Source organism: Alosa alosa, chromosome 18, assembly GCF_017589495.1.
Source record: "Alosa alosa isolate M-15738 ecotype Scorff River chromosome 18, AALO_Geno_1.1, whole genome shotgun sequence".
In the NCBI taxonomy this organism is placed as follows: Eukaryota; Metazoa; Chordata; class Actinopteri; order Clupeiformes; family Clupeidae; genus Alosa; species Alosa alosa.
In genome coordinates, this window is record NC_063206.1 from 12,007,711 (window position 1) to 12,032,756 (window position 25,046).

General features: G+C 42.2%; 2 protein-coding genes across 2 annotated transcripts in view; one reads left to right on the forward strand and one right to left on the reverse strand.

Annotated features, from left to right (window-relative positions):
• Positions 1–944: 944 nt before the first annotated feature.
• On the reverse strand, positions 945–11,541 carry mdh1ab (malate dehydrogenase 1Ab, NAD (soluble)). The gene is made up of 9 exons (XM_048269704.1): positions 11,407–11,541; positions 10,517–10,615; positions 10,306–10,402; positions 9,299–9,474; positions 2,653–2,775; positions 2,343–2,519; positions 2,020–2,133; positions 1,671–1,760; positions 945–1,362 (listed from the first exon to the last, which is right to left on the reverse strand). The coding sequence occupies exons 1-9, from the start codon at positions 11,407–11,409 to the stop codon at positions 1,240–1,242; spliced, it is 1,002 nt and encodes a 333-aa protein (XP_048125661.1). The 5' UTR covers positions 11,410–11,541; the 3' UTR covers positions 945–1,239.
• Positions 11,542–11,829: 288 nt separating this feature from the next.
• Positions 11,830–25,046, forward strand: part of LOC125311539 (WD repeat containing planar cell polarity effector) — a 66,612-nt gene continuing 53,395 nt past the window's right edge. The window contains 1 exon segment of the mRNA XM_048269705.1: positions 11,830–12,411. The gene's annotated coding sequence lies outside the window, so the exon portion shown is untranslated.

Sequence of the window (25,046 nt, forward strand, 5' to 3'; positions counted from 1 at the left end):
TCTCAGTAGTCCTTTTGTCCAAAGTGACCTACAATGACCGCAATACACATTGAAATTCACCATATATAATCAAGTAATATGGCCTAAATAAAATTAAAAAAAATTGTATTAGTACACTAAATCGAACATTAATAAAAACATATACAAACAACGATTCTATAAGCACAATTAAGAAGTTATAAACAAAGTATACGTAAGTCCATAGATGCTCCTGCAGCCTCCCCAATCAGTGTTAATATAAGCTCGACTACCATGGTATGAATGAAGGGCTGTTAAAATATGTTCACAATGCTATTTAAACTCTGCTGCTCCATTACAAAATTGAAATTAGAACACAGGTTAAAGCAGATAATGCCCCCTTTCAAAACACTGTTCCAGTCCTGAACTGCCATTGTCTGAAAAGTTTTTACACATCAACCTTGTAATACCATATTTGTTTAGGATTAAGAATTTGTAATAGTAAATTCTCCATTGAATGAAATAAGTGGCATGCCAACATTTTTAAGGCATTTATCAAATTGTTTCAGTTTGGAAAGACACTGACCATTCAATAGAATATGAACTGGAAGATAAAATTGACATCAGAATATTGTTGCATGAGGTACAAGATCATTCATGCACAACAGAATATCCTGATTGGCAGCATCTCAGCAATGGTATATGGTTTACGAATGCCCGTTTATTGGGCGCTACGAATGTCTATCAAATGCGTCTGTACGTAGCTCATAACCGCTTCAGTGTGTAGTCATCGTCTTGCTGCCCCGCCTCCATTCTGTGATTGGTTCCTTCGTTGAGGTGAAAATGGAAGTCCATGGAATCCAGGCTGCCTAGCAGCGTGAATAAAATTGCGCACGTAAGGCAGCATGGGAAAACCCAAAGCCATCTTGGTGGTCATTCAAAAGTGCAGGAAATCATGACTGTACAAATGAGTATAAAAGCATGAGTTGGACTTTGTTTTTTTAATGGTTGGACTCAGTAATGAACCGTTACAGTGACTGTACATCTAGTGCATCATTCTCAGCTAAAGAAACATTCCTCCCAGGTTTTGAATATGGACCTGTTCCATTTGTGTAACAGATGAAATGTCAATGTATATTAGTTCACAAATGACTCACAAACACATACATTCGCGCGCACATACACTGTATTGCATACAGAACTGTTAGGAGTGCTTCACAGACGAGGGTCTGGAGGTTTCTGGCTGCCTAAGTGCTGTGGTGTCGGTAGTTGGGGCTCTAGTCAAGCGGACAAGAAGGCGACTGCTGTGTCCCTCTCCTCTACCAGTTCAGCTGCAGTGGCGTCCATCTTGGCGCGGGAGAACTCGTTGATTGGCAGTGCATCAACAATCTTCCAGCTCTTATTCTGTGGGAATTTAAATTTAAGCAATTGACAAAACAGCAAACCTGAGTAAAAGTATGCCTTGTACAACTGCAATGGTGATCTTAAAGTGCCACAATGAGATAGACGCCCGATTGCTGTTAATGGTGTCTATTAACAGAGCCTGTGCACAACATTAACTGGGGCTTTTCACACTCTGTATGTCAGCTAATTACATAACTGTAGGCCCTGCGTGAGGTCACATTGGATGCCATGCAAGGCTAATCAATTACAAACAACTCGACATCAAGACAAGGCTGATACAGTGTGATTAACTTGTCTTAAAGTCTTACCTTGATAGTAACAGGGAATGAGTAGATTAGGTCATCAGGAACACCATAAGAGTTGCCAGAGGAGTAGACACCCATTGAAATAAACTCACCCTGAAAGTAGAGTTAATCTCGAGTTAACCTTGACGGAGTATAAAGTCCCATTGGACAGACATGACACACTATTGGACTTCAATTCAACTCATTATTGAATAATACATTAACTTGACTTGTTGAATTTGCCATTGTATTTGACTAGTAGGTCGAACTAGGAGCACATATATTGTGAATGTACAATATTGTTGAGACTTCATCATAATCTGATGCAAGGGATCAGATTATGATCCCATATCCCAATATGATCAGTACTGACATCAGCAGTGCCGATCCAGATGTCCCTCATGTGGTCGCAGATGGCCTTAGCAGCAGACATGGCGCTGGACAGCTTCCTGGCCTTGATCACCGCAGCTCCACGCTGCTGGACTGTCTACAGGAGATGAGTGGAAACAAACAAAAATGAAGCAAAGGAAGCTTCTCAGCAAGCCTGGTCTTTTCTGGCTTTTCTTAATAATGGGTTAACTTTAGTTCTGACGCAATAACCACCCCAATAGACTATGTTTAGTGCATTAGTTGGGTTTGTTATTGTAGTAGCCCCACACACAGACACACTCACACCAGATCCAGAGTGGGACTTACAGAGATGAAGTCTCCCTTTAGCCAGGCATCATCCGCCACTACATCAAAGGCTGCCTCATCTTTGCCCTTAATGTTAACCTTGCAGTGGTGTACATCAGGGTATTGGGTAGAGGAGTGGTTGCCCCAGATGATCACATTCTTCACACTGTCTGCTGGAATGCCACAGCGCATTGCCACCTAGTGGTACCAACGGGGAGAGCATGTGTCATTTTTGTCCAATCAGGTCTCTCCACTGATATTACCTATCCACAATATTTAAATTTTGGGGAAAACAAATGAATGAAAACAGATTCCCCTAAATAGCACCCACCTGAGAGCGGGCCCTGTTATGGTCCAGACGGGTCAGGCAGGAGAAGTTTTCCTTGGGGATGGATGGGGCGGACTTGGCAGCAATCAGGCAGTTGGTGTTAGCTGGGTTGCCGACGACAAGGACCTTATTTAAAATAAATACATTATTATAAATACATATTAATACAAAATAAACTCAATTTTTAAAGTTAAAGCAGGGTAATGACATACATGGACTTTCAAAAGTGCTTGACTAATGGTATTGACCTTTGATGGGGGGGGGGGTAACGGTGCGTTTCCACACAGCGAAACACACCTCATGATTTTTCGGCCAGCGAAATTAAATTCTCCGAATGATGACGGCTAAAACCGCTTAACCTTTTGACTGCAGTGTCTAGCCAGTGGTGGCAAGCGAGCTAATTAGGCTAATTCAAACGTTTAAGTACTTAATGAAGATATCCAGGGGTCTTTATGACTCGACTAAGACTATGTTGCCTATAAACAACAATTAATGTTCATAGAAACAACAAGGTCAATAAGACATCATATATTTCATACCTGTGTTGCAGCATGTAGCCTAGCTGTCTAGCTAGGTTTACAATGCAATCCAATGTCCTAAAATACTAGCATTTTAAGCCTGTCAGCTAGCTAAAAGATCGAGTGCTTAAACTAACATATATAGTGGTCTATTTAGTGGTGTATGTGCTCTGAAGTTCGTGTGGCATATAAACCACAATCCGTGTTGATACAAGTGCCAATGTTCGTGTAGAAACATTTTAAATCACATACAAATATTTGTGTTACAGCTCAGGTAGTCTCCGCCATCTTGGTCAGACTTTTTTGTAACTCCCGCCTCCAAACACAAAGACGCGGACCTGATTGGTTCTCGAATGGTCCTCATTTAAATAAAGTTAAACTTTAGCCAACTTTGTTTCGCCTGCCTCGGCGATTCGCTTTCATTTCGCCCAACTAGGGCGAATTTCGTCTCCATTCAACCTCAATGAGAGCGACGCGAAATTTCGTTGTGTGGAAACACACCGTAAGCTATGGCTCAAGAGAGCAAGGCAGTTTTTCCCCCAGCAATTTTATGTAACCAGGTTTCTTCACGAGAAAGAAAGAAAGAAAGAAAGAAAGAAAGAAAGAAAGAAAGAAAGGAGAGAGGGGCTGGTAACAAATAGCATAGGGCATGTCATAAGTGTATCAATCAATTCCTCATTTTGACACCGAAAGGTCTAAAAGATTTTCTTTTGATAAATTAAGACATATTTATATTTTTTTTATTCCAGCAGTAGTCTATGTTTTAAGCCTTAACTCAACATTCACACATATTTGCATTAAAACTCTAAAGCCTTATATTCACATATTCAGATTAATCTAGAGCAACTAATTACACCGTGTTCCAAATTATTATGCAATATTATTATTTTGTTTTTCAATTAAACTCATGGATGGTATTCTGTCTCAGGGCTCTTTGGATCATTGAAATCAATCTCAAACACCTGTGATAATTAGTGTGAAATTGTGCACTACCTTGGACAAGGTATGAAAACACTGGAAATTTCCCGAAAACGTATGCGTGATCGTACTGTGAAGAAATTTGTCGCCGATTCAGAGCACAGGCGGGTTTGTGCAGACAAAGGCATAATACGGAAGTTTTCTGCCAGACAAATTCATAGGATTAAGAGAGCAACTGCTAAAATGCCATTGCAAAGCAGCAAACAGGTATTTGAAGCCACTGGTGCCTCTGGACTCCCGCGAACCTCAAGGGCCACCCCTAAGCAGAAACGGTTGCAGTGGGCTCAGGAATACATGAAGACTCATTTTCAAACAGTTTTGTTGAAGGATGAGTGCCATGCAACCCTAGATGGTCCAGATGGATGGAGTAATGGATGGTTGATGAATGGCCACCATGTCCCAACAAGGCTGAGACGTCAGCAAGGAGGTGGCAGAGTCATGTTTTGGGCCAGAACCATGGGGAGAGAGCTGGTAGCCCCCTTTAGGGTCCCTGACTATGAAAATGACCTCGGCAAAGTATGTACAGAGTTTCTGACTGACCACTTTCTTCTGTGGTACAAAAAGAACCATGCCTTCTGTAGCAAAATCTTTATTTAAGACTATGCACCATCTCATGCTGCAAAGAATACCTCTGGGTCAAAATTATAACTCAAACCAGCTCTTCAACATGTGTTTTAGATCCAATCCCTACTACATTCCTCAAAAAAGTATATGAAGGCTTAGCTCCCTTTTTTCTCAAGGTAATAAATACCTCATTAGAAACAGGTATATTTCCAACTGCTTTTTAAAAACAGCTGTTGTGAAACCTTTACTTAAAAAGTCAAAACTTGACCATACCAATCTGAGCAACTACAGGCCTATATCAAATCTATAAGTTTTTTGAGCAAAGTACTTGAAAAAGTTGTTTGCAATCAGTTAAATACCTTCCTCAACGAAAACAGTATCCTTGAAAAATTCCAATCAGGTTTTAGATCAAATCACAGCACAGAAACGGCTCTAGTAAAGATAGTCAATGATCTCAGACTAGCTACCGACTCAAACAAAGTCTCAATCCTTATTCTTCTGGATTTGAGTGCGGCATTTGACACCATTGATCATAGCATCCTAATTCACCCATGCTTGCAAAGTGGGTGGGTCTCTCTGATAATGCTCTAAACTGGTTTCAAACCTACATTACTGGCAGAGATTTTTATATCAGTCTAGGAGATCATGTATCTGAAAAAAACATGACTTGCCTTTTGGTGTGGCCAGGGGAGCTGCCTTGGTCCCCTGCTATTTTCTCTATATATGCTCCCATTGGGAAGCGTCATAAGTCAGCATAATGTAAACTTCCACAGCTATGAATGACACCCAATTGTATCTTTCTGTGGAGCCAACTAACCCAGATGGCCTTTGCTCCCTCACTGCATGCCTAACCTCCATTAATCAGTGGATGAGCAAAAACTTTTTGAAACTAAATGATGACAAAACAGAGGTACTTCTGGTTGGACCAAAACTAAAGCGAGATATTATTCTTAGTAATCTGGGGAACTTGGCACACCAGGTCAAACCAAAAGTAACAAGCCTCGGTGTCATCTTAGATGCAGAGTTAAGTTTTAAGCCCCATATCAGTAAAGTTACTCAGACAGCCTATTTCCACTTGAGAAACATTGCCAAAGTCGGCCCTTTTAACTCAACAAGATGCAGAAAAGCTAATTCAGCCTTTATCACTAGCAGGTTAGACTACTGCAATGCACTTTTCACTGGTCTTCCCAAAAACATCTAAAAGAAATTGGCACTCATACAGAACTCTGGCGGCTAGACTTTTTAACTAAGACTAAGAAGAGAGAACACATCACCCCTGTGTTGGCTGAACTGCACTGGCTCCCTATTTCCTATAGAATTGATTTTAAGGTTATGTTAATTACTTACAAAGCTCTGAATGGCATAGCACCTTCATATATCTCTGAGCTTTTTTAATATCTTATCAACCACAAAGGAAACTTAGATCATCCAATTCTAATCTTTTAATCGTTACCCAAAGTGCTCCACAAACAAAGTGGAGAAGCTGCGTTTATCCATTATGCCCCAAACTATGGAACACCCTGCCTCTGTACATCAAGCAGGCGAAGTTCAGTAAATATTTTTAAAAAAAGATCTGAAAACATACCTGTACAGGAAAGCTTTTTTTTAGTTAACTCATCTTATCCTGTAGACTACATTTTCAGATTATTCTACATCTGCTACTATTGGAGGGCTTAGCCAGCCAGAAGCGGATGGGCTCCCCTATTAAGTCAGGTTCTGCTCAAGGTTTCTTCCTGGAATATGGGAGTTTTTCCTTGCCACAGTTGCCATATGGCGTGCTTTGTGGGGGTAAGAGGGTTAAGGCTGCCAGTCTTATGGCGTCATTTTCTATATTTTTGATATGTTGCTGAGTATAACATAAACAGCAAAGAAAAGTGATTGATAATGACTGACTGACTATTATTGTGTTACATGTTTCAAATGTAAAGCACTTTGAGCTGCATTCTGTGTATGAAAGGTGCTATACAAATAAAGCTTTATTATTATTATTATTATTATTATTATTATTATTATTATTATTATTATTTATTATTATAATTATTATTATTATTATTATTATTATTATATTATTATTGGCTGCTATGGGCATAAAAGGAGAGAAACTCATGGTGTGGCCCCCATCTTCCCCTGACATCAACCCTATTGAGAACCTTTGGAGCATCATCAAACAAAAGATCTGAGGGTGGGAGGCAGTTCACATCCAAGCAGCAGCTCTGGGAAGCTATTCTGACATTTCTGGCAGCTCTGGGAGGCTATTCTGCAAAGACATTAAAGCAGACACTCTCCAAGAACTCACAAGTTCAATGGATGCAAGAATTGTGAAGGTGATATCAATGAAGGGGTCCTATGTTAACATGCAACTTGGCCTGATAAGATGTTTTTAATGGAGTTAACTTTTGATTTAATTTAGATCACCTCCTAATGCTGCAAATTCAACAAATGAACAATTTTAGTTCTTTACAACCTATAACAACTCTGGCGTGCATAATCATTTGCAACAGTGGATTTTGAGTTTATTTTTGAAAAAAATACTGTCATCATTAGGAGGTTAGTTCAATAAAATTAAAATTATGCGATAACGGTTGATGACTAAAGAATTTGCATCAACTATTTAGGAAAATCTGAGAAATGTAATTTACATAATAATTTGGAACGCAGTGTAAAACTACTAGGCCTTTTTGTTTAGGAGAGTCTCAATTAGTAATTTCTTTCCTTGTCTTTGTTTGCAATAAAGGGACTATTAGGAATTGATAGGCAGAACCAAATTTGAATTGATACAAATCATTTCTGAATTGTTGAATTCGGTTTCTGTCTTATGAATTCTGCTTGACCAATATTTTGGTTCCCAACTCTTTTAATGAACACCTTTTTAGTTAAGATTATACACCTCTGGGACATTCTCCCATGTGCCTTAGGGTGCGTAAGTCAAAAAAAGCGTGCAACTGTTGTGCTTTTCAGCCTGCGTGCATTCTTCCCTTCACTTAAGTCTGTCATTTACACGCCATGAAGCCAGTAAAGCGCTTTGGAAGGAGCTACTCCAAAATCCGGGCGTTTCTTATGGATACAACTCTTGTGCACATTCTGCCACTGACTTAAGCACCTTTCCAGCTAAGCGCATCTGAGGGCTGTATTAAGGTTGAGCGCCACTACAAGGTGAAATAGCATATTGCTTGATGTCGGCAGTAGGCCTAGTTCTAAACACATGTAGGTTACACAGAATAGGAGTCCCGTAGCTTCTCTGCTTGGACCCCTAATTAACGAGGCGGTGGCTCAGTCTGGTTCTATTTTAAATAAATCACGCCTCTAAGGCCGCCTTAATTCCAAACTTGTGCGCTGTGGATGTGACAGAAGCGGGAATGGTAGAATGCGCATAACTGAAAAGTGCGTAACTTGAAGCCCGTAAAAAAGGGCTTACAAGGAATTCACGTGCGAATGGGAGAATTCGGCCCATAGTGATTTACTGATGGTTTGACAGAGGCTGCTTCAAAGTTGTAATTGTCAGCATCACAAAAAATCTTATTAGATATTTCTCATCAATAACCAGGGCTGGTTCTACTACATTTGGGTGGGCCGGTAGAAATTTTGGGTGGGCAACATGGCAAAGCGGTTAAATTGGATCAAAATTGACAAACACAAAAACAAGGAGTAGTAACTTGTAGGTTGCGCACACGCACACACACACACCACTCCCTCTCATACCAACCTCAAGTTTCTTGAGAACTCTTTTTTGATTAGTTTTGTTTAATTATCCAATCGAAACACATGGAACCGGTTATGTGGTTGCCCTGCAACATTGCTCAATCTGGGCATGCATTGACGAGACTTGTCTCCATCCGCTTGACAAGTTCAGTTGTGACTGAGTGCATTGACTGTTTGCAGGTTATGAATGATAGATAGATAGATAGATAGATACTTTATTGATCCCCAACGGGAAATTCAAGAAAAAGGGGAAATTCAAGATTTGGCATGGTTATGGTTCAAGGTTATGGCATGTCTTGTAGGTAGAGAAAATCTCAAACATTGTCCACTTAAATCGGACAGCTAGAGCAGCCAGGCAGCTACAGTGCTACACTCTGGAGAAATCATACACCCCAGAGTGTAGCACTGAAGCTGCCTGGCTGTACCTATTGTTTTTGTTTTTTCTCGTACAGACAGTATTCAGTGACTTCAATAAACAGAGATCTATGTGAAAAATGGCCAGATTTTCTTTCAAGTCATTAGGAGGGGGGTTTACCTAACAGACATACATAGGCCTACTGCACAGCTATGTACCATTCCACTCAACACCAACTCCTCTACATCCTAGCTGGGTTTGAGGCTGCACACTGCGCAGATGCACAACTAAAAAAAAAAAAAATCTTGACTTTGTTTGGGTGGTCAAAACGCAATGCTTGGTTGGGCTTAGCCCACCCTGGCCCCTGCTTAGAACCGGCCCTGTCAATAACCTCATGTTTTCAACCTTTAGTGCAGTCCACTCCTTTTTCGAATAGCACAGAACAAAAATGTAAGCTTATTGGTTTATCTTAAACAACTTTAACCTTTTGACTATTTTTAAAATGAACAAAAGCTAACGTAGTGTGCCACGCTACCTTGACAGTTTTCTTTGCATACTTGTCCAGGGCTGATCCCTGGGCCTTGAAGATGGCAACGTTGGCCTTCAGTAGATCCTTCCTCTCCATGCCATCCCGTCTGGGCATAGAGCCCACCAAGATGGCAACGTCAAGGTCCTTGAAACCGACCTCCTCTTTGTCGGTGGGAATGACCTCTGCAGAAAACAAAAACATTAGTAATGTTTAAAACTGGTGCAAAAAAATGACACAATATGCTTTTCACTGTGACCGAATTACCTGCATTTTTTAAATCCAAATAGCTATAGCTCAATTTTGGGAAGCAAAGATCAGATAAAAGTGAAATCCCCTGGGTGTGTCAATAAATCTTCAATTATGCTCTTCATGGCTTTGAATTAAAGCATAAGCTCAAATGACTAAATATAAATGTCAAAGACAGCTACTACACCACAAATAAAACTTCTCGCTAAAAATAACAGGCTCTATTTTTGCAATCATTACTGAGAACCAAGCAGTAAAGCCAATACATATTTAAGTGAAATGTTTTGGTGGCAATGGCCTCTCTAATTCAAGATAAGAGGCGGTATTAGATGCGTCTTGTCTGTCCATAGCATCTAAGCTTGGATAGGGTTTTAGTGAGGCGGGGGATCAGAAAGCAACCAATCAGAGCCCTGCATTTTCACATACTCAGTCACTGGGCCCACATTGTTTTTGCTGCACAAACGGGGTCTGTGCATACATACAGGGGTCTCTGACTGAGGCCCCTTGCACAAAAAAAAAGAACAGAACAATTGCGGAGATTAAAGAAAAATACTGGCTCACAATACTGTTTGCGAAAAGTGCCCCACGCTTAAGAGCATAACGTGAAACAGTATTCCTAGTTAATGGAGTCTAAAAAGACATCCCACATGTATCCTAAAAGAAGGACACAAACCCTGTACTACACATTGGTGAAAATCTGAAGAGATATTGAGTAACTATGAACTGCATAAATTGTAATATGATGAATGACAAACGTGTCCGGTCACCTCTCAGAAGTGGGAGGGCACAGTCCTGCAATTCCATAACAACACCATCCAGAACTGGCATCATGGGTGTAATGTCCAACAGGACAAGGATGATGGGCTAAAAATGGGGGAAAAGTGACCATATAAGATTCGCGAGATGAACATAAAATGTGTCAATAAACAAAGTCAATCCTAGGTCTCTGCATTACTTCAGTCATAACATAACTTTTACCTGTTCTTTGCCGAAGACATCTCCCTTTGCAATGCTGTAAAGGAGAGAATAGGCAATCTGCCCAGCGGCGCCGGTCACCAACACTTTAATTGGGTCAGACTGCGAAAAGATAACGTGTCAAAAACATTCATCTTTGTAGGCTAAGAGATGTCCGAGCTCTCAGACCATGTAAAAAAGACTAGGCTACCCGTGTGCACTCTAACGAAGCTCACGAGGCTCACCACGTTGGACCTTAAAAATAGACTACATTTCTAGTGATCAGAGCTTGACTTCTGAATGACGTAGTAAAGGAGATGTATTTTTAGGCATAGCCTGCAGACTTTCCATTCATTCCTTCCCAAGTTCATGCATATCGTGATCCAACCTATTCTTGATATTAAAGTTGATCGACCAGCCACAGTAGGCTATACGACATCGGATATCTGTGACTTTGCGGCAACCAATATAGTTCCAGGTCAAAACAGGTTGAGGTTAATCAAACTAAACTGTGCGTCATGACGACGATTCAAAACTGAAGCCGCTAATGCACTCCATGGCAGAACCCATAAAGTCAGTGTCCCCCGCAGAGCAGCTAGTCTCCACACACAGCCTATTTACAAAAGTAACAAAATCATATTTTAATATGACCTTGCCGGATTGAAGATAGACTGCACAAACTAATGCAAACTGTTCTACTCGACAACCTTTAAAGTTACATTGTAACGTTGACATTACACTGAATGGATGATGCAAGTTTTGACCTGCTATCGAAGTCAGTCCTAAGTCAGAGGCTACTCTTTTCAAAACGTGAACTTGAATTCAGTCAAAATAAAAAAGGGTGCATTCATACACTACTTAAACTTGTTACAAATACTTAATAAAAACTTGTGCTCGAACAATTTTGCACTTACCATCTTCGGGTAACAGCAACTCACAACCACAGCACTCCCACTTCTCAACCGTCACGGAGGTCACCTTCTTGTAGACTACTGAGATAGTCACGGGTTACAGCACGACGATGGCAGGTTAACTGACTTATGGGACTCGTAGTTCACTTGTACGGAAAAGCCAACAGGAAACGTTCGACCAGGTCATTTAAAGACTACATTGCCTACAATCAGTGGCAACACACTAAACCACCAGTTGGACACAAACTTATTAGTGGAGGGTATGCAACATTTATACAGCGATGTTCTCAAAGCAATACAATAAGCAATAAACACAAATGATATGCAATTTTAAATGGGTAGCCTAATTAATAGCCTAGGCCTACTCTGTTTCTGAGGATAACTAACGGTCTTTCCTGAGTTGATGAAATGTTTACAATTACCGTGAGATGGAATGTTGCGACGGTTTAGAAACACATTGTATCAAGGAGTGTCCATAACTCCCAATTTAGAAATATTATGTAACAAAAATGCATTCGCGTGTCCAACCCGGAAGGTCATATTTGCCGTAATGATAATTACCGTAAGTTTGTGCTTAGCATGACTTCAACAAACTCGCATCGAGTTTTACCCGGGTTTGCTGTTTGGTTGCTTGGACACGAATCACTCAATCCCTGCACATGTTAGCTTGTTAGCCTAGCCAGGTTTGGACATGCAAGTGATAGCTGTGTCCACGATAGACACCTTTAAAATCACTTTTATAATTCCAGTACTGTAATGACGTTCATTTGCGTTGTAATGCTGATTGCTAACATAATTCGAGTTTAGTTAGCCAGTAGCCACTTTGCCTTTGGAGTTTGGATTATTTGACGCAAAAAACCAACCAACAATGAATGGTTCTGGCCATTTAGAGTAGGCTAACATTAACGTTAACTTTTCTTGAGGATCTATTAATCCACCAACTGATCAAATTTAAGTGCATCTGACTGATTTCATACAACACATACAGAGCACCAGATTCCTTTTCAGGTAAGCCCACTCTGGTTGTCATGATGAAGAATAATGATGTCCCAGCAATTTTAAATGACTTAGATCTAGCTAATCTTATGCAGTTCAATAATGTTACTTTTCCTGCCAGATCAACAGCAAAGATTCTAGAGCGGTTCACAGCTCGTGTGCAGAATTGCACAAGTGCATCCTCATACAGTTTTTATATTCATATTTCCAGTACTATTTGGCTGCATTATTATGTCGTTATTGTCCTGCCACCTTTTATTATAAATTTGCCGATCGTCTGAAATTGAATCTTACCTATCCTAAGAAGAGAGGCCAGTGCAAAACTTCATAGTTAAATGTATCACTTGCTTGAACTATGGTGATACAAGGCTGTAAAAATAAAATTGGTCTTCACTTGGGGCCACCCTGTCCCTTGCCATTTCTTTACACACATTACTGTAGCCCAGGTGTTCCCAAACTTTTCCACGACAAGGCCCCCCAAATACCACTAGGTTATGTTCAAGGACCCCCTTGATATGTTATTAAACCCATCGACAATACTACGGCAAATAAAAAATAAATAAAAAAAGAGCTAATCCTGATAATTATTTTAGCCATAAGCACTTCGTGATGGAGCATACAGTGTGTAAAAATTGCATTTGGGGCTTTCTGCTATATGAGAGCTATCACTCTACTATTATTCCCAGTCATTATCATCATATATATTGTTCAGATATGCAACAAATTATTATAATGGCATTGTATAACAACCCTCATAGTAATAGGTATATTTTACATTTTTCAAATGTATTTATTTGTTGCTTTTATGTTTCCTTACAACTTGCTGAGGCCCCCCTGACACCCCCTTGCGGCCCCCACTTTGAAAACCACTGATCTAGCCTACGGTGAGAGTGTATGGGCAATTTAGGCTTTGGTGGGAGAACATTTCTCTTTCAGGGGGCCAAGGACACTAGGACACACGATCCTGTTGTTGAATATTGCATGATGTCATTACAGACTCATTACACCAGCAGAACAAAGCAACTGTAGATTATGTTTCACCTCCTCACCTCAGGCTTTGTTTAACTCTTAAGAGGAAGGCCAATGGTTGAATACTTCAAGAATATACTTCCCTTAACATCGAAGAATACCTGTGCATTAAAGGTCAATTAAGTCAATTTCAACAAAACGGTGTCTTTGACTGTTTGCACCCTTTGTTGACATTTCGATGCCTTCTGTACACTCGTGTCACACAGTAATAGAAAAGGCCAGGCCTACATTTTGTGTGTGCATCTGTCCTGTAGAGCATTTATTGCAGCTGTCATGCAATAGATTCATTGGAGGATGTCTGTTAGGTCAGGCAGACAAACTGTATGCCAAGATTTCTCTAGATAAACAGGTGTCCAAGGGGGTAGGCACATGTGCTCATAATTGCTAGATTCATAGCCATAACTAATTGTGAATTAAAAGGTTATTATGACGCCTGCTGATAAATAGATTGGGCACTAAGTGACTTTAAACTCCTGGTAAATGTTCATCTACTCTGTTTGCTTCAGGTGTACTTCTTTGCTCACAGAAATAAATTGAACTCTTGCAAAAGCCCTGGTTGCTTGAACAGAAGCTCCGTGCTTGTCATTAAATAGCCTTTTCCCTTAAGATAATCATAAGGGGCATGCTAGTTCATCTGGGTTCTGTTGATTATTCTCCCACCTTGCATTGGCCGTGTGAGGCCATAGACTTAAGACGAATACCCTTTTGGTAGATCTTGATTAGTCTGTTCTACTCCTGCTGTAACCTAGCTATTGAGAGGCACACAGGCAAAATATCAGAACGTAATGTTAGATGTTAATCAACATAATGGTCTCTGAACTCCAACATGTTTTATGACCTGATGTTTGACTAGTGTTCCATTAAAGGGGAACTTGGCAACTATTTCAACTTAATAAACCCGTTTAGAAATCATTTGGATGGTTAAATGACCTGTTCCGGTGAAAATGGTGACTTTCCCCGCTGCGCCTAGCGTCCCCAGGCGGAAAACCAACCTTGCAACATTGAGACTACCGCCCCGAAAGAGACGCGGAGAAACAAGAAACTCGTTTTAAATCGTGTTTCTTACCTTGTAACATCCACATAGTTCTGCCAAACGTATGCTAACAGTTCGCTAGCTTGTAAACAAATCCATGTGCTTTATCATTACCTTTTCACACAGTTTGAAATAGCATAATGTGCAATTTCTCCAGCAGAGGGGGAAATCTTGCCAAGTTTCCCTTTAAAGGTACACATTACAGTGTGCTGTTTGTGAAGAGCGTTTGAACTAGCAATAATCTTAGACAATTCTGTTTTATTTGGCTACTTTTACAGTGAAGGCTACTGCATACCTCTAGTGGTTTCGCTTAACGGTCTTAAAACTCCACTTCCCCTGAGATGTTCAACTATCAACTAAGTTATAGCTTGCCTATGTTCTTGTACTCACGGCCAGTTGCCCGACATTTTAGGAACAATAGGCCAGCTTAAAAAAAGATAGTTCTCCTTCAGTAAAGATGCTCTCACCCATTTTCACCTGTTTCATCAGAACTTTTCATTGTGTGGGCCTATGCCGAGGCCTTAATCAGCAGAAACCCTTACAGGCCTAAAAGAGACACAGCAAACACATAAGGACAGTTTTCAGTGCAGCAATGAGTAGCAGAAGACACAGAGAACCTTCTCATACTCATCAGTTCATAACATCAGTGTGTGAAATCAGCAATTTGTATTTGTTAAATCTTAATGAGAAGATTGAGAGAATTGATGCATTGACAAGGAAATTAACAGAGCAGCTGTTGAGGATCCAGTTAAGCTTGTGGTTAATATTTTTTTCTAAGATTCTAGTAGTTGTCTTTGAGTGCATTTGGTTCAATTAGGGCAGACTACACTTTTTGGCAGTGGAATTTTTACATTAGTTCTGGTTACTTCTTATTGGATATATGAGCTTGTCTTTTATGTAGTGTTTTTTATAGAGTAGAGCACGCCTTTCTTGCATAGTTACTTAACAGACCCAAAGAGGACTGTAACACAGGTCAGTGGGCACCAAATAAAACTGATCCAAGCAGGAAAGGTTACTTCTCAAATGTAATGGGTTACTAGAAAGTTATTTAAGTTATTACATTGTATTTATATCTGATTGGCAGAGGAAAATCAATGAAAAATGTAAAAAAAAAGACTTCACAAAAACAGTGCCCAAAATACTTCATTTGGCTTACTGCCAAATGAATGACACTTGGCATACTAGACGGCAAAAGGTGCATAGCAACAGCAATTTATAATCTGTGTTACATCTGTGTAATCTGTGTTACCAAGAAACATATTAAGATATAATACCCTTGTAATCAGCAAGATTTTAATTAGCCTACCTTTTTCAGTAACTGTATCTGATTATATTTAGTTGTGATAATTTACTGTATATAATTCCATTACATGTAACTAGTTACTTCCAACCCCGTGTCCAATTGTATGCAATTTTATATACAAAAATCAATTATCAAACTTGTCTAGCCATGTGTTTGAGCTGGCTATTTGTCACAGAAAAATAATCTTAAATTATTTTAAGGAACAAGCATTGGTTTGTCTCACATGTATTCTGATTTGCTATTTCTTGTGGCAGATTAAGTTGAAATTGTTTATAGAAAAACAGACAAAACACCTGTCTCTTGTCACTTCACATATGCTGACACCACCTAATAGGCCATTTGTTTTGTTTAGTTTGACTGACAGCACCAGCACTCTGTGACATTATTTCATCCGAGTGAGATGTGCGATGAAAAAGAAATTAAAAGATTAAGGGAAGTGTTTGAAGCTGCCTGTCTCAGCTGCCATTTTGGATTGGGCAAACATGTCCAGAACTCTCTTGTCACTTGTGAATATCGTATGATCAACAGCTGGTGCATTAACCGTGAAACTATGTGATGGTTGCAGCTGTATTGATGTTGGCATGTATGACTGTCCCCAGTGTAATAGTGGATTCAAGTTAAAAGTGGCGTAAACGATTCAAAGTGACACTTTTTGTCTTCACTTCTTGAATTCTCTAGCTTTCCATTGTGTGAGTACTGTAAAAAAACAACAACAAAAAACGGTCTCCGTACAGACTCCTGGCTCAAGGAACAGGAAACAAACAAAGTGGAACAAGCCTGTCACCCAAATCATAAAAAAATGTTCCAGCCAATAAGCAAAGGTCAAGACTGGGAGTTTAGGGAAATGGAAGCAAAGTTTGGGGAGGGGAGGGGTGAGTTCACTCTCTAGTTTTTCGTTTGGTGTTTTGTTCAAATATCACCGGACATGACATCATCCAGAATCACTTACGGTACTCTTAAATGATAGTCTAATAATTACACTTCACTCTTTGTGATTTGGACTCTTTGAAGAGTTTTTTTTTTTTTAAAGACCTCTTATTTGACATGTGGGTCAAGTGTTTATTTTTTGCCTTTCACTCTGGGTCCCTCCATGTTGATGTGTGGGGGATTATGCATACTCTCTATGTGAAAAGGAAATCACAACAAGCCCCGAAGACAACGGGTGTGACGATAACATCTGGTGCCAGTTCCCGTGGCGACCTGCCCTGAATGTGTATGCTGTGAAAACAAGGCATTGTGGGTGCTTCTCTCTCCCACAAGCCCCAACCTGATGGCCTTAGAGGGACAAAACAAGGCCACACTGCCTGCAGTCTGCCTTGTGGAGGGGCCCGATGGCTGACTTTCAGAATATAGACCCTTTCAACAATAAAAACAAAAACAATGCTTGAACGTTCTATTTGGTTCCCTATGTACTTCCTCTGCATTAAGATAACATATGGAATGTTAAAACGGAAGCCTTGTGGGGCCAACTATGATGCTGATAATGGAACTCTCTTGAAAGGGTCAACATGCTGAGAGAATGGTAGAGGAAAGAGAAACAATACAAAAGCACTCTGCACTTGCTCTGAATTTTTCCCATCTGTAATTCACTGCATCCTTCTGACACTCATGTGTCAAGCTTGACTGACAGGAATATAATGCATTGGTTGTGCTGCTTACCATTGTAGTGGTAGCTATTTACTGACCTTTAAATGTGCCTGATTTATAGGCAAACCTATACTGACTGATTTTATTCATAGAATTAATCACACAAACCTCAGAATTGTGTGATTGTGTTTTTCAGTCTCTGTTAAAAAGTCAGGGGCTAGTGCCAATGCTGTAGCATGAGGTTGCTGTGACTGAGGGTCACCACTAGATGACAGCATTGCTTTATTCAGTGGTATACTGAGTAAGCGTATGTCTGACGGGCTTATGAAGAAATACCTGTTTTGGAGCTGATAACGTGGATCTAAATTATTTTATTCATTACAGATGTGTGTTGGATTAGTTCAGTTGCATTGGAGTTTACAGTATGTGACTGTTTTAAGTGCAGTATCAGAGCCATACTCACTCTTTGTAATGATGGCAGGTCCATTACTGTGCTCTGTTAGTGGTGGTGGGGAAAAAGCAAGCTACCCTACATTCTCATTTGCTGGACTGGGTAACAAGACATTTAAAGGTGCAGTTAGCAATCATACACGATTTCAAGCCCATAACATTTTTTGTCACATTCAGCAATCATTTCCTCATGGCAGCTAGCTGCCCATTCCGTGCACTGTAAAAAAAATGGTTTTCTGTATGCAGCCTAGGCCCGCAAACTAAACCGAAACCCTGCGTGCATCTCTTGTGTGATTTGTTTTTGCTCCTTGGTTAAAATATAATGCATGTTGTTTTGGACATAGTATCTGCTAATAAATTTAAATATAAACATAAACACAAACAAATGCCGCTTGTGCAGCAATCGCTAACTTCACCTTTAAACACAACCCCAGGTCTGCTGGCATTAAAAACCTACTTGAAAACATTCACAGAGCGACAGGGGCCCCAGCACATATTCTATAGCCGTGATATGACTCAGCGTGACACCTGCTCTCAGACCTGGAGACTATGTCAGTGCGGCTGCATTTTAGGAGGTTCATTAAGCTGTATTTCAGTATCCACTGGAAATATGCACAATATATCTCAGTGCATGCACTTGGCTCACAAGTACTCGAAGAGGACTGTCTCTGTGATGTATGAGTGTAAAATGAAAGGGAAAAAAATCTCATCTCCTCTCTTATCCCTACATGGCTGGCAGCTAGATGAGGATATCATAAAGGAGTTTAAACACCTCAGCCTCTTCTGATCAGCCTCGCCCAGCCCCGTCTGTCTCTCCCCTCCCAGTGTTTGCTCAGACAAATAGGCCGTGAAATATGTCATGAAATCAAAGCGTAATAATGTTAGTTTAGCGATGGAGCCGGATTGAAATGGAGATGTGGTGTTTCCTCCTCCTACCCCGTACCCTTTGAAGGCATGAATCAAGTGCACAGCAGTTAACATCCAGCATGCCCTCGCAGTGGTAAAAAAAAAGCAATGGCTCGTGAATGGTTCACCTTTTCAGGCCTGTGTTTGTTTAAGTGGCATGTCCAGGCATATGTGGGTGCAGCGTGCCTTGGTAGCAGCAGAGGGCGCTAGCATGCCATGCACCAAAAAACCTCCCCCCCTCCTCAAAAAAATCTGCAAGTGCTCCATGATGTTGCAACGGATTTGGTTAGGATATGTTTTTCAGGTTTTGGTTCCCTGTCCGCTGCACCAAACGTCGGCACGGAGCAACAACAGTCATGTGACGTCGCGGTTCAGCGGGTTTGCCGTTGGGGCGGCGGGTGGTGGAGCCCGGAGGAGGAGGATGGGGCTGGGACGGGCGGATGTAAGGGGCGCAGCAGGCAGCGGCAGCACCTCTTGTTTAGTGCAAAGGTGTTTTGTTATTTGCCTGCCCCTGCAACCACTCAGCACTCCTCTCTGTGCTCCATGAATCCAAATCCATGTAGCTGGACAGCGGTCCCTTGGCCCTGGCATCCACACACCTCTGCACAGCCATAAAGGCCGGAGCAAGCAGGAGCTGCAGTTGCTCTCCCAGTCAGGGTCTAGCTGTTGGCAGTTTTTTTTTCTCTCTTTACTTGTCTTTTTTTCTCTTTCTTTCTTTTTTTTTACTGTTGTTGTAGCTGTTTGTTTGTGCTCGTGAGGAATGTTTTTTACCCTCAATATGCGCAGGGATTAAGGCACCATTTTCCCCCTGCCCCGGGTCACCACGCAGATGTTGACTTGGATAACGTTGCCGTGCCGACGGCCTCCTTGTCTGCACCGACGGCGCGGCCAGGCCACCGGTAAGCCTGTGCACACGTGTGGGAGGGGACGCTGGGCCCTTTGATCCAGTGTCATGCGCCTGAAAGGGCTCTTTTGGGGTGGTGGTGGTGGTGGTGCTGTTGTCACACATGCCATGTAAGCACATCTGTTAGGAGGGCAGATATGGACAATCTCTCTTTCTCTTTCTCTAACTCTCTCCCTTTCCTCTTATTCCTCTTCTGGGTCTCTATCTTTCTAGTCACTCATCACTGATCACAGATTTGCAAACGCACGCACAGTGGATCCAGTGTTGTTCACTGTTTCAGAATAGGGCAGGGTTCAGACGGGTGGGTGTTTGTGTGTATAAGGCTTGTGGCTCATGGTGCTAAAGCTAACTGCAAGAACAGTTGATCTGTAATTACTAAATTTCCCTCACGGGATCAAAAGAGTATATATACTTATATATATATATATATAATGGCAATGATGGCTTAAAGACAATATAAGATATAATGTGTTAAATTTATTTTATATTTAAGTATTTATGTTTGTATGTTTGTATGTATGTGTATATATGTATTGTACATATTGTATTGTATATGTTTATGTAGCTCTACTGTTTATACAGTTTTAGTATCAATTCTAGCTGTCTTTTCTGCCTTTTCTTGTTTGCCTCCATGAGTGATTACCAGAAATAATCATTCATCATCATACTGGTAATTTGATGGAAAAGGCAAAGTTCAGTTCATGAAACATTGGACCAAAAATGACCATGTTGCTTTGGATATGGATACAGCATGTGCAGATTTTGAACATTTACTTCTCTAGGCTTTATTCTATCACCCCACATCATGGCTTCTTGGCTACTGTTTCCAGAGTTTTTTGGGCAATTACATGCAAAGTTATCTTGCGGTTGGGCAAGCACGGAAGACTCATAATGCCTAACGGCTAATTCTCCTCCACGTCTTTGTTCCTCCGGTTTCTTTAATTCATTTTTCCTGCTTCCTTGCTGTTATGCTCAGATGCGAGACGTTCTGGTCACGTCCTGTGTACGCGCACAAGTGGGTGTCATACGGTGCATCTAACAAAGGTACCAAACCGCTGTACATATGGCAGCTTGTTGGAAACATGCCAGGTGAAATCAGAGCTTGAAGAAAGTCTGCCGGGAGCGAGAGACACGGGGTACTAAAGGTAACGTAACTGGAGGAGATGCTGAGATCCCTGTGTCAAATCACCCAAAAGCCAGAGCGAATTTTTCATATGTCGACTAGAGGATGTACAGAAAATGGTATAAAGCTAGAGAAAGCCGTTGTTTGGCTTTGTTTTTAAATGGTTCACACAGTAGGTATTTTTATAAGCCGTAGAATTCCATGGCCTCATTGTTTAGGTGTTTTTTTTTTCTTTTTGAAACATGAAACTCTACTCTCCTTTGAGTCATTTTAATACTTTAACTGCCAGTGAATATTCAACACAGGACCTGTCCCCTATGGGCAAGCAGAGGGGGAAAGAGGATACAGGATCTAACAAGACAGGACTTGATGCTGCAATGCACTTCCCCGCCATTGTCACAGTTGACCCGGGGAAATCAGCCGGCATTTGAAGATTTTCTTTCTTCAGAAGAGGAGAAAAGGAGACATGTGTATGTGTATCTGAGAAATCCCGAGGTCAAATAAAGCATCAAGTGCGATTGTTGAAGTGTGTGGGGGTGGGGGCTGAGTGAGAATGCTTTCTATTTTTTTGTATGTCAGGTTGGGTGGTGAGGTTACAGGCATAAGGGGAGCGGGGGTGGGGAACCGGAGGCCTCATCCACCAAAGTGGTGAAATGATTGGGCTCGTTGAGGAGTATTGGATGGGAAGTTTTCACGCATGGTTGGGCACTCAGGCTGCCTGTAAGATGGAGAGGGTCCAGGTGTTTGGGAATTTTGCCGGGCGCTGCTCCTGCCAGCCTGTGCACATTTTTTTCCAAGCCTCCTATACAGGGCATGGGTGGAAAAAGTCAAAGGTCATGTGGAAAAATGTGACCCCCACCCTCGTTTATTTCACAAATTAGAATGACTGGACTCCGCTGTCACCGTCGGATATGTCAACTCCCCTCCCCTCACCTTAAAGATCATGGATGTGTGAAGAGCCATTACAGCTTAAAGCACTCTCTGTGTCCTCTCGTCGTCTTCATGGGCAACAGTAACGAGCCACATGACTCTCTGACTCTTGCTCAACGGACGGGAATTTTATCAGCCCACATGCAGAGGGCATTGCTCATGGCTTAAGATTGTGGAGATTTGCCTCGTGGAGACTACAAGCTTACGGGTCACCCAAGTTTGCCCATTATGTCCAAACGCTGAATGCAGGGAGTCATGTTGTTTGGCATCTGAGTGTTTCTGTGGACGCTGTTCAATTGTGGTTAAGGGAATAAGAACAAGGTCAAACAAGGTTTCTCCCCTAGAGATGCCACCATAACGAAACAAGAGAGAGAGATAGAGAGAGGAAAAGAGAGAAGAATTAGAGTGAGAGAAAAAGGGAAAGGTGGGGAGAGAGAGAGGCCAACTTCTGCTGTGCAATGGTCACAGTGGCCTCAAATGCTTTTTTCCCCTGTCCCTTCTGACTGACAGGATGTCACTTTTTTCTGACGGCATCCAACGGATGCCAGGTAATGAGGCGCTGTGAAGTCTGGAACATTCTCCTGACCTTTTGGCAACTCGCCGCTTTGCAGGGTCCCGGTGTTCCACATGCTCCTGTCAAAGGCCGCTAGGTAAAACCTTTCTTGCGGCAGGCGTTAGTGGGAGCATTAGAAGAAGTAAATCCAACAACAAAAACAAAGACACGGCCACGGTGACAGCAGCCACCCTCCCGGTGACGGGTGGACACTTTGACAGAAAGCCACCTGGAGTTGTGGAGTCCTTGTGGATCTCCTTGAGCCTCTGTCCTCAGTCGATATTTTACCAAATATCCTTTCACATTCCTACATAGGAGGTCTTTCTGACGCAAAACAACAAACACCCTCTCTCCCCCTCTTTCCCTCCCTCTCTCTCTCTCTCTCTCTCTCTCTCTCTCTCTCTCTCTCTCTCTTTCTCTCTCTCTTTGATAAAACCTCTACAGCTAGCAAGGGAACAACAGCGCTAGCATTCCCATTCAAGGACCAGAAGGAATTCCTCAGCTCTTTCTAATCGAGTCCAGTCATTACTCCTAGGCCCAGCTGTTTGTCTTTCTGCTCGGGGTCTCTGGGTAAACACCTGGTTAAATGGCGTTTCTCCTCCACTCGCCTCCGTCCTCCCTGCTTCTCCACCTCCGACCCCCCCCCCTCCTCTTAATGACGTTTGCAGATGTGCTTAGGGCTTCTTTAGTGCGCTCGCCAGTCTCTTAGTCCCTTCGTGCTTATTGCTGCTGGTGTTTGCTGCCGAGCGCTAATGGGACTCACGCCTCTCTCTCCCAGGCTCCCGGGCGTCCTGATAAATTCAATCAGGCTCGGCCTGCCTATTAACCTCGGCCACTCTGTCCGTGGGCAAAGATATAGCTCCCCGACCTGCGGACGGCCCTAGACGCACGCAGCAAAGCTTGACAAGTGGGGATGAGGACGGGCAGTGCGCTGCGCTTATCTGTGCAGTGTCAGCTACCCGGAGTCATCATTAGCGCCGGACCCCGAAAATTGTGCTGATGCCACGCAAGTTCCGCAAGTTCTGATCGCGGAGGTGATCGTGCAAGCCTGTGTGTGTGTGTGTGTGTGTGTAAACTGTGCTTTAAAGCAGTGTTTTTCAACCACTGTGCCAGGGCACACTAGTGAATTACCCAAATGTCACTCACTGGTCCAGAAAAGCAACTGTTGCATCAAAGAATTTATAACCACATGCTCTCATTGATTGTATGATTGCACTATTTGTGGTATGCAGGCATTGTACAACGGGGATCCCATATCCAGTATTCACAGAATCATCACATATCCAGTTCATGACAACAATTAAATTAGATATGGTCACCTACAAATGAAACAGAGGGCGCTTGTTTTATTGAGCAGGTCTTGCATAGAAGCCATAATAAGGCCATATCTGTGTATTATTTGAAATTTTAGGCTATGGTATTTTTATTTTTTCTTCACACAGGATGTTAGTGTGCCGTGGGACATTTTAAGTGTCAAAAGTGTGCCGTGGCACAAAAAAGGTTGAAAAACACTGCTTTAAAGGGAGTCTGTGATGAGATTCAGTATTGGGAAACAGCAGAGATGTTAGTGTATGGGTTTTGGGGAGGTGGGGTGCGGGCAGTGTAGTAGTAATGGTGAAGGTGATGGTGGTTGGGGTGGTGGGGGTGGGGGTGGGGCGGTTGTATAATGGGCTACTGGGGAGGCCACACGGCAGCGAGCTGATAAGATGGCTGGTCGCGATGGCTCTGTGGCTCTGTGTGCGGCTCGTCAGGCCTGGAAGCCCATGGCAGGGTGTCAAACAGGAGCTAATCCGACCTGGCTGGCATACGTGAGGCTGACGCGCCCCTTCCAGTCTACCACCCCAACCCCCCCAGCATGCTCACTGCTGCTCATGACTGAAACCACAAGCCACAATAGCTGTCACACAACAAACAGTGCCCCTTTCATCAAAACAGCACGTTTTAACGGGTACAGAAGGTTTATTTTATATCGTTCTTAAATAATTTAGATATCGTTCTTAAATAATTTAGCTCTCTAATATGCTATGTAAAATGCACAAAAATAGTTTTCTTCGTTTGCTTGTCTTGCAGGTATGTTGTATTTTGAAACTCTTGACTGCACAAAGCTTCCCTCTTCATGTTCACCGTTTATCTCCAGGGCGAGTCTTCCACATCTACTTTTTCCTGCGCCTGAACTTTTCAACTTTTCAACTCCTCAACTCTGCGTGGCCCCTATTCTTGTGCCTGTGACAACAATCACGCTCGAATCCTCTTCCCTCCCAATCTTTTTCTAAACTCTTTTCTTTCACACTCCGCCCTCCTTGTCGTTTTACTCCCCCATCTCCACCTTCGTCTCCTCCCTAACTCTCTCTCTCTCTCTCTCTCTCTCTCTCTCTCTCTCTCTCTCTCTCTCTCTCCACTGCCAGACTTGCCCCACAGCCCCCGTCACTCACTGGGCCCGACTTGGTTTTGGCCCTCCTTGATTGACACCAGTGGTATACACACACAACACACACGTACTGTACCTGTCTCTGTGGCTGAATAGTATTACCTTTAGCTCATTTTGTTCTGCTTGTCCGTCATCTCCTTTTCACCGGCTGCTGGGGCTGAATGGCGGTCCTCTCTCGCGGGAAACTCCTGGCTGGGAGGCCACAGTGATTGTGTGTGTGTGTGTGTGTGTGTGTGTGTGCGCGTGCGCATGTGTGTGTGTGTGTGTGTGTGTGTGTGTGTGTGTGTGCTCGTGCGCATGTGTGTGTGTGTGTGCAGGGTGTTCCCTCCAGAGTGGAGTGTTTCAGAACAGCGGCTGGCGCCTCTTTGTCCCATCTTCAATGGCACCACCATGTCACAGAA

Excerpts from the sequence above, each read along its gene's own strand:
- mdh1ab (XM_048269704.1), bottom strand. Across the intron at positions 1,761-2,019 it reads TCTGGATCGGCACTGCTGAT|GGTGAGTTTATTTCAATGGG; the intron begins GTCAGTACTGAT and ends CTCTACTTTCAG. Across the intron at positions 1,363-1,670 it reads CATTCCCTGTTACTATCAAG|AATAAGAGCTGGAAGATTGT; the intron begins GTAAGACTTTAA and ends AAATTCCCACAG.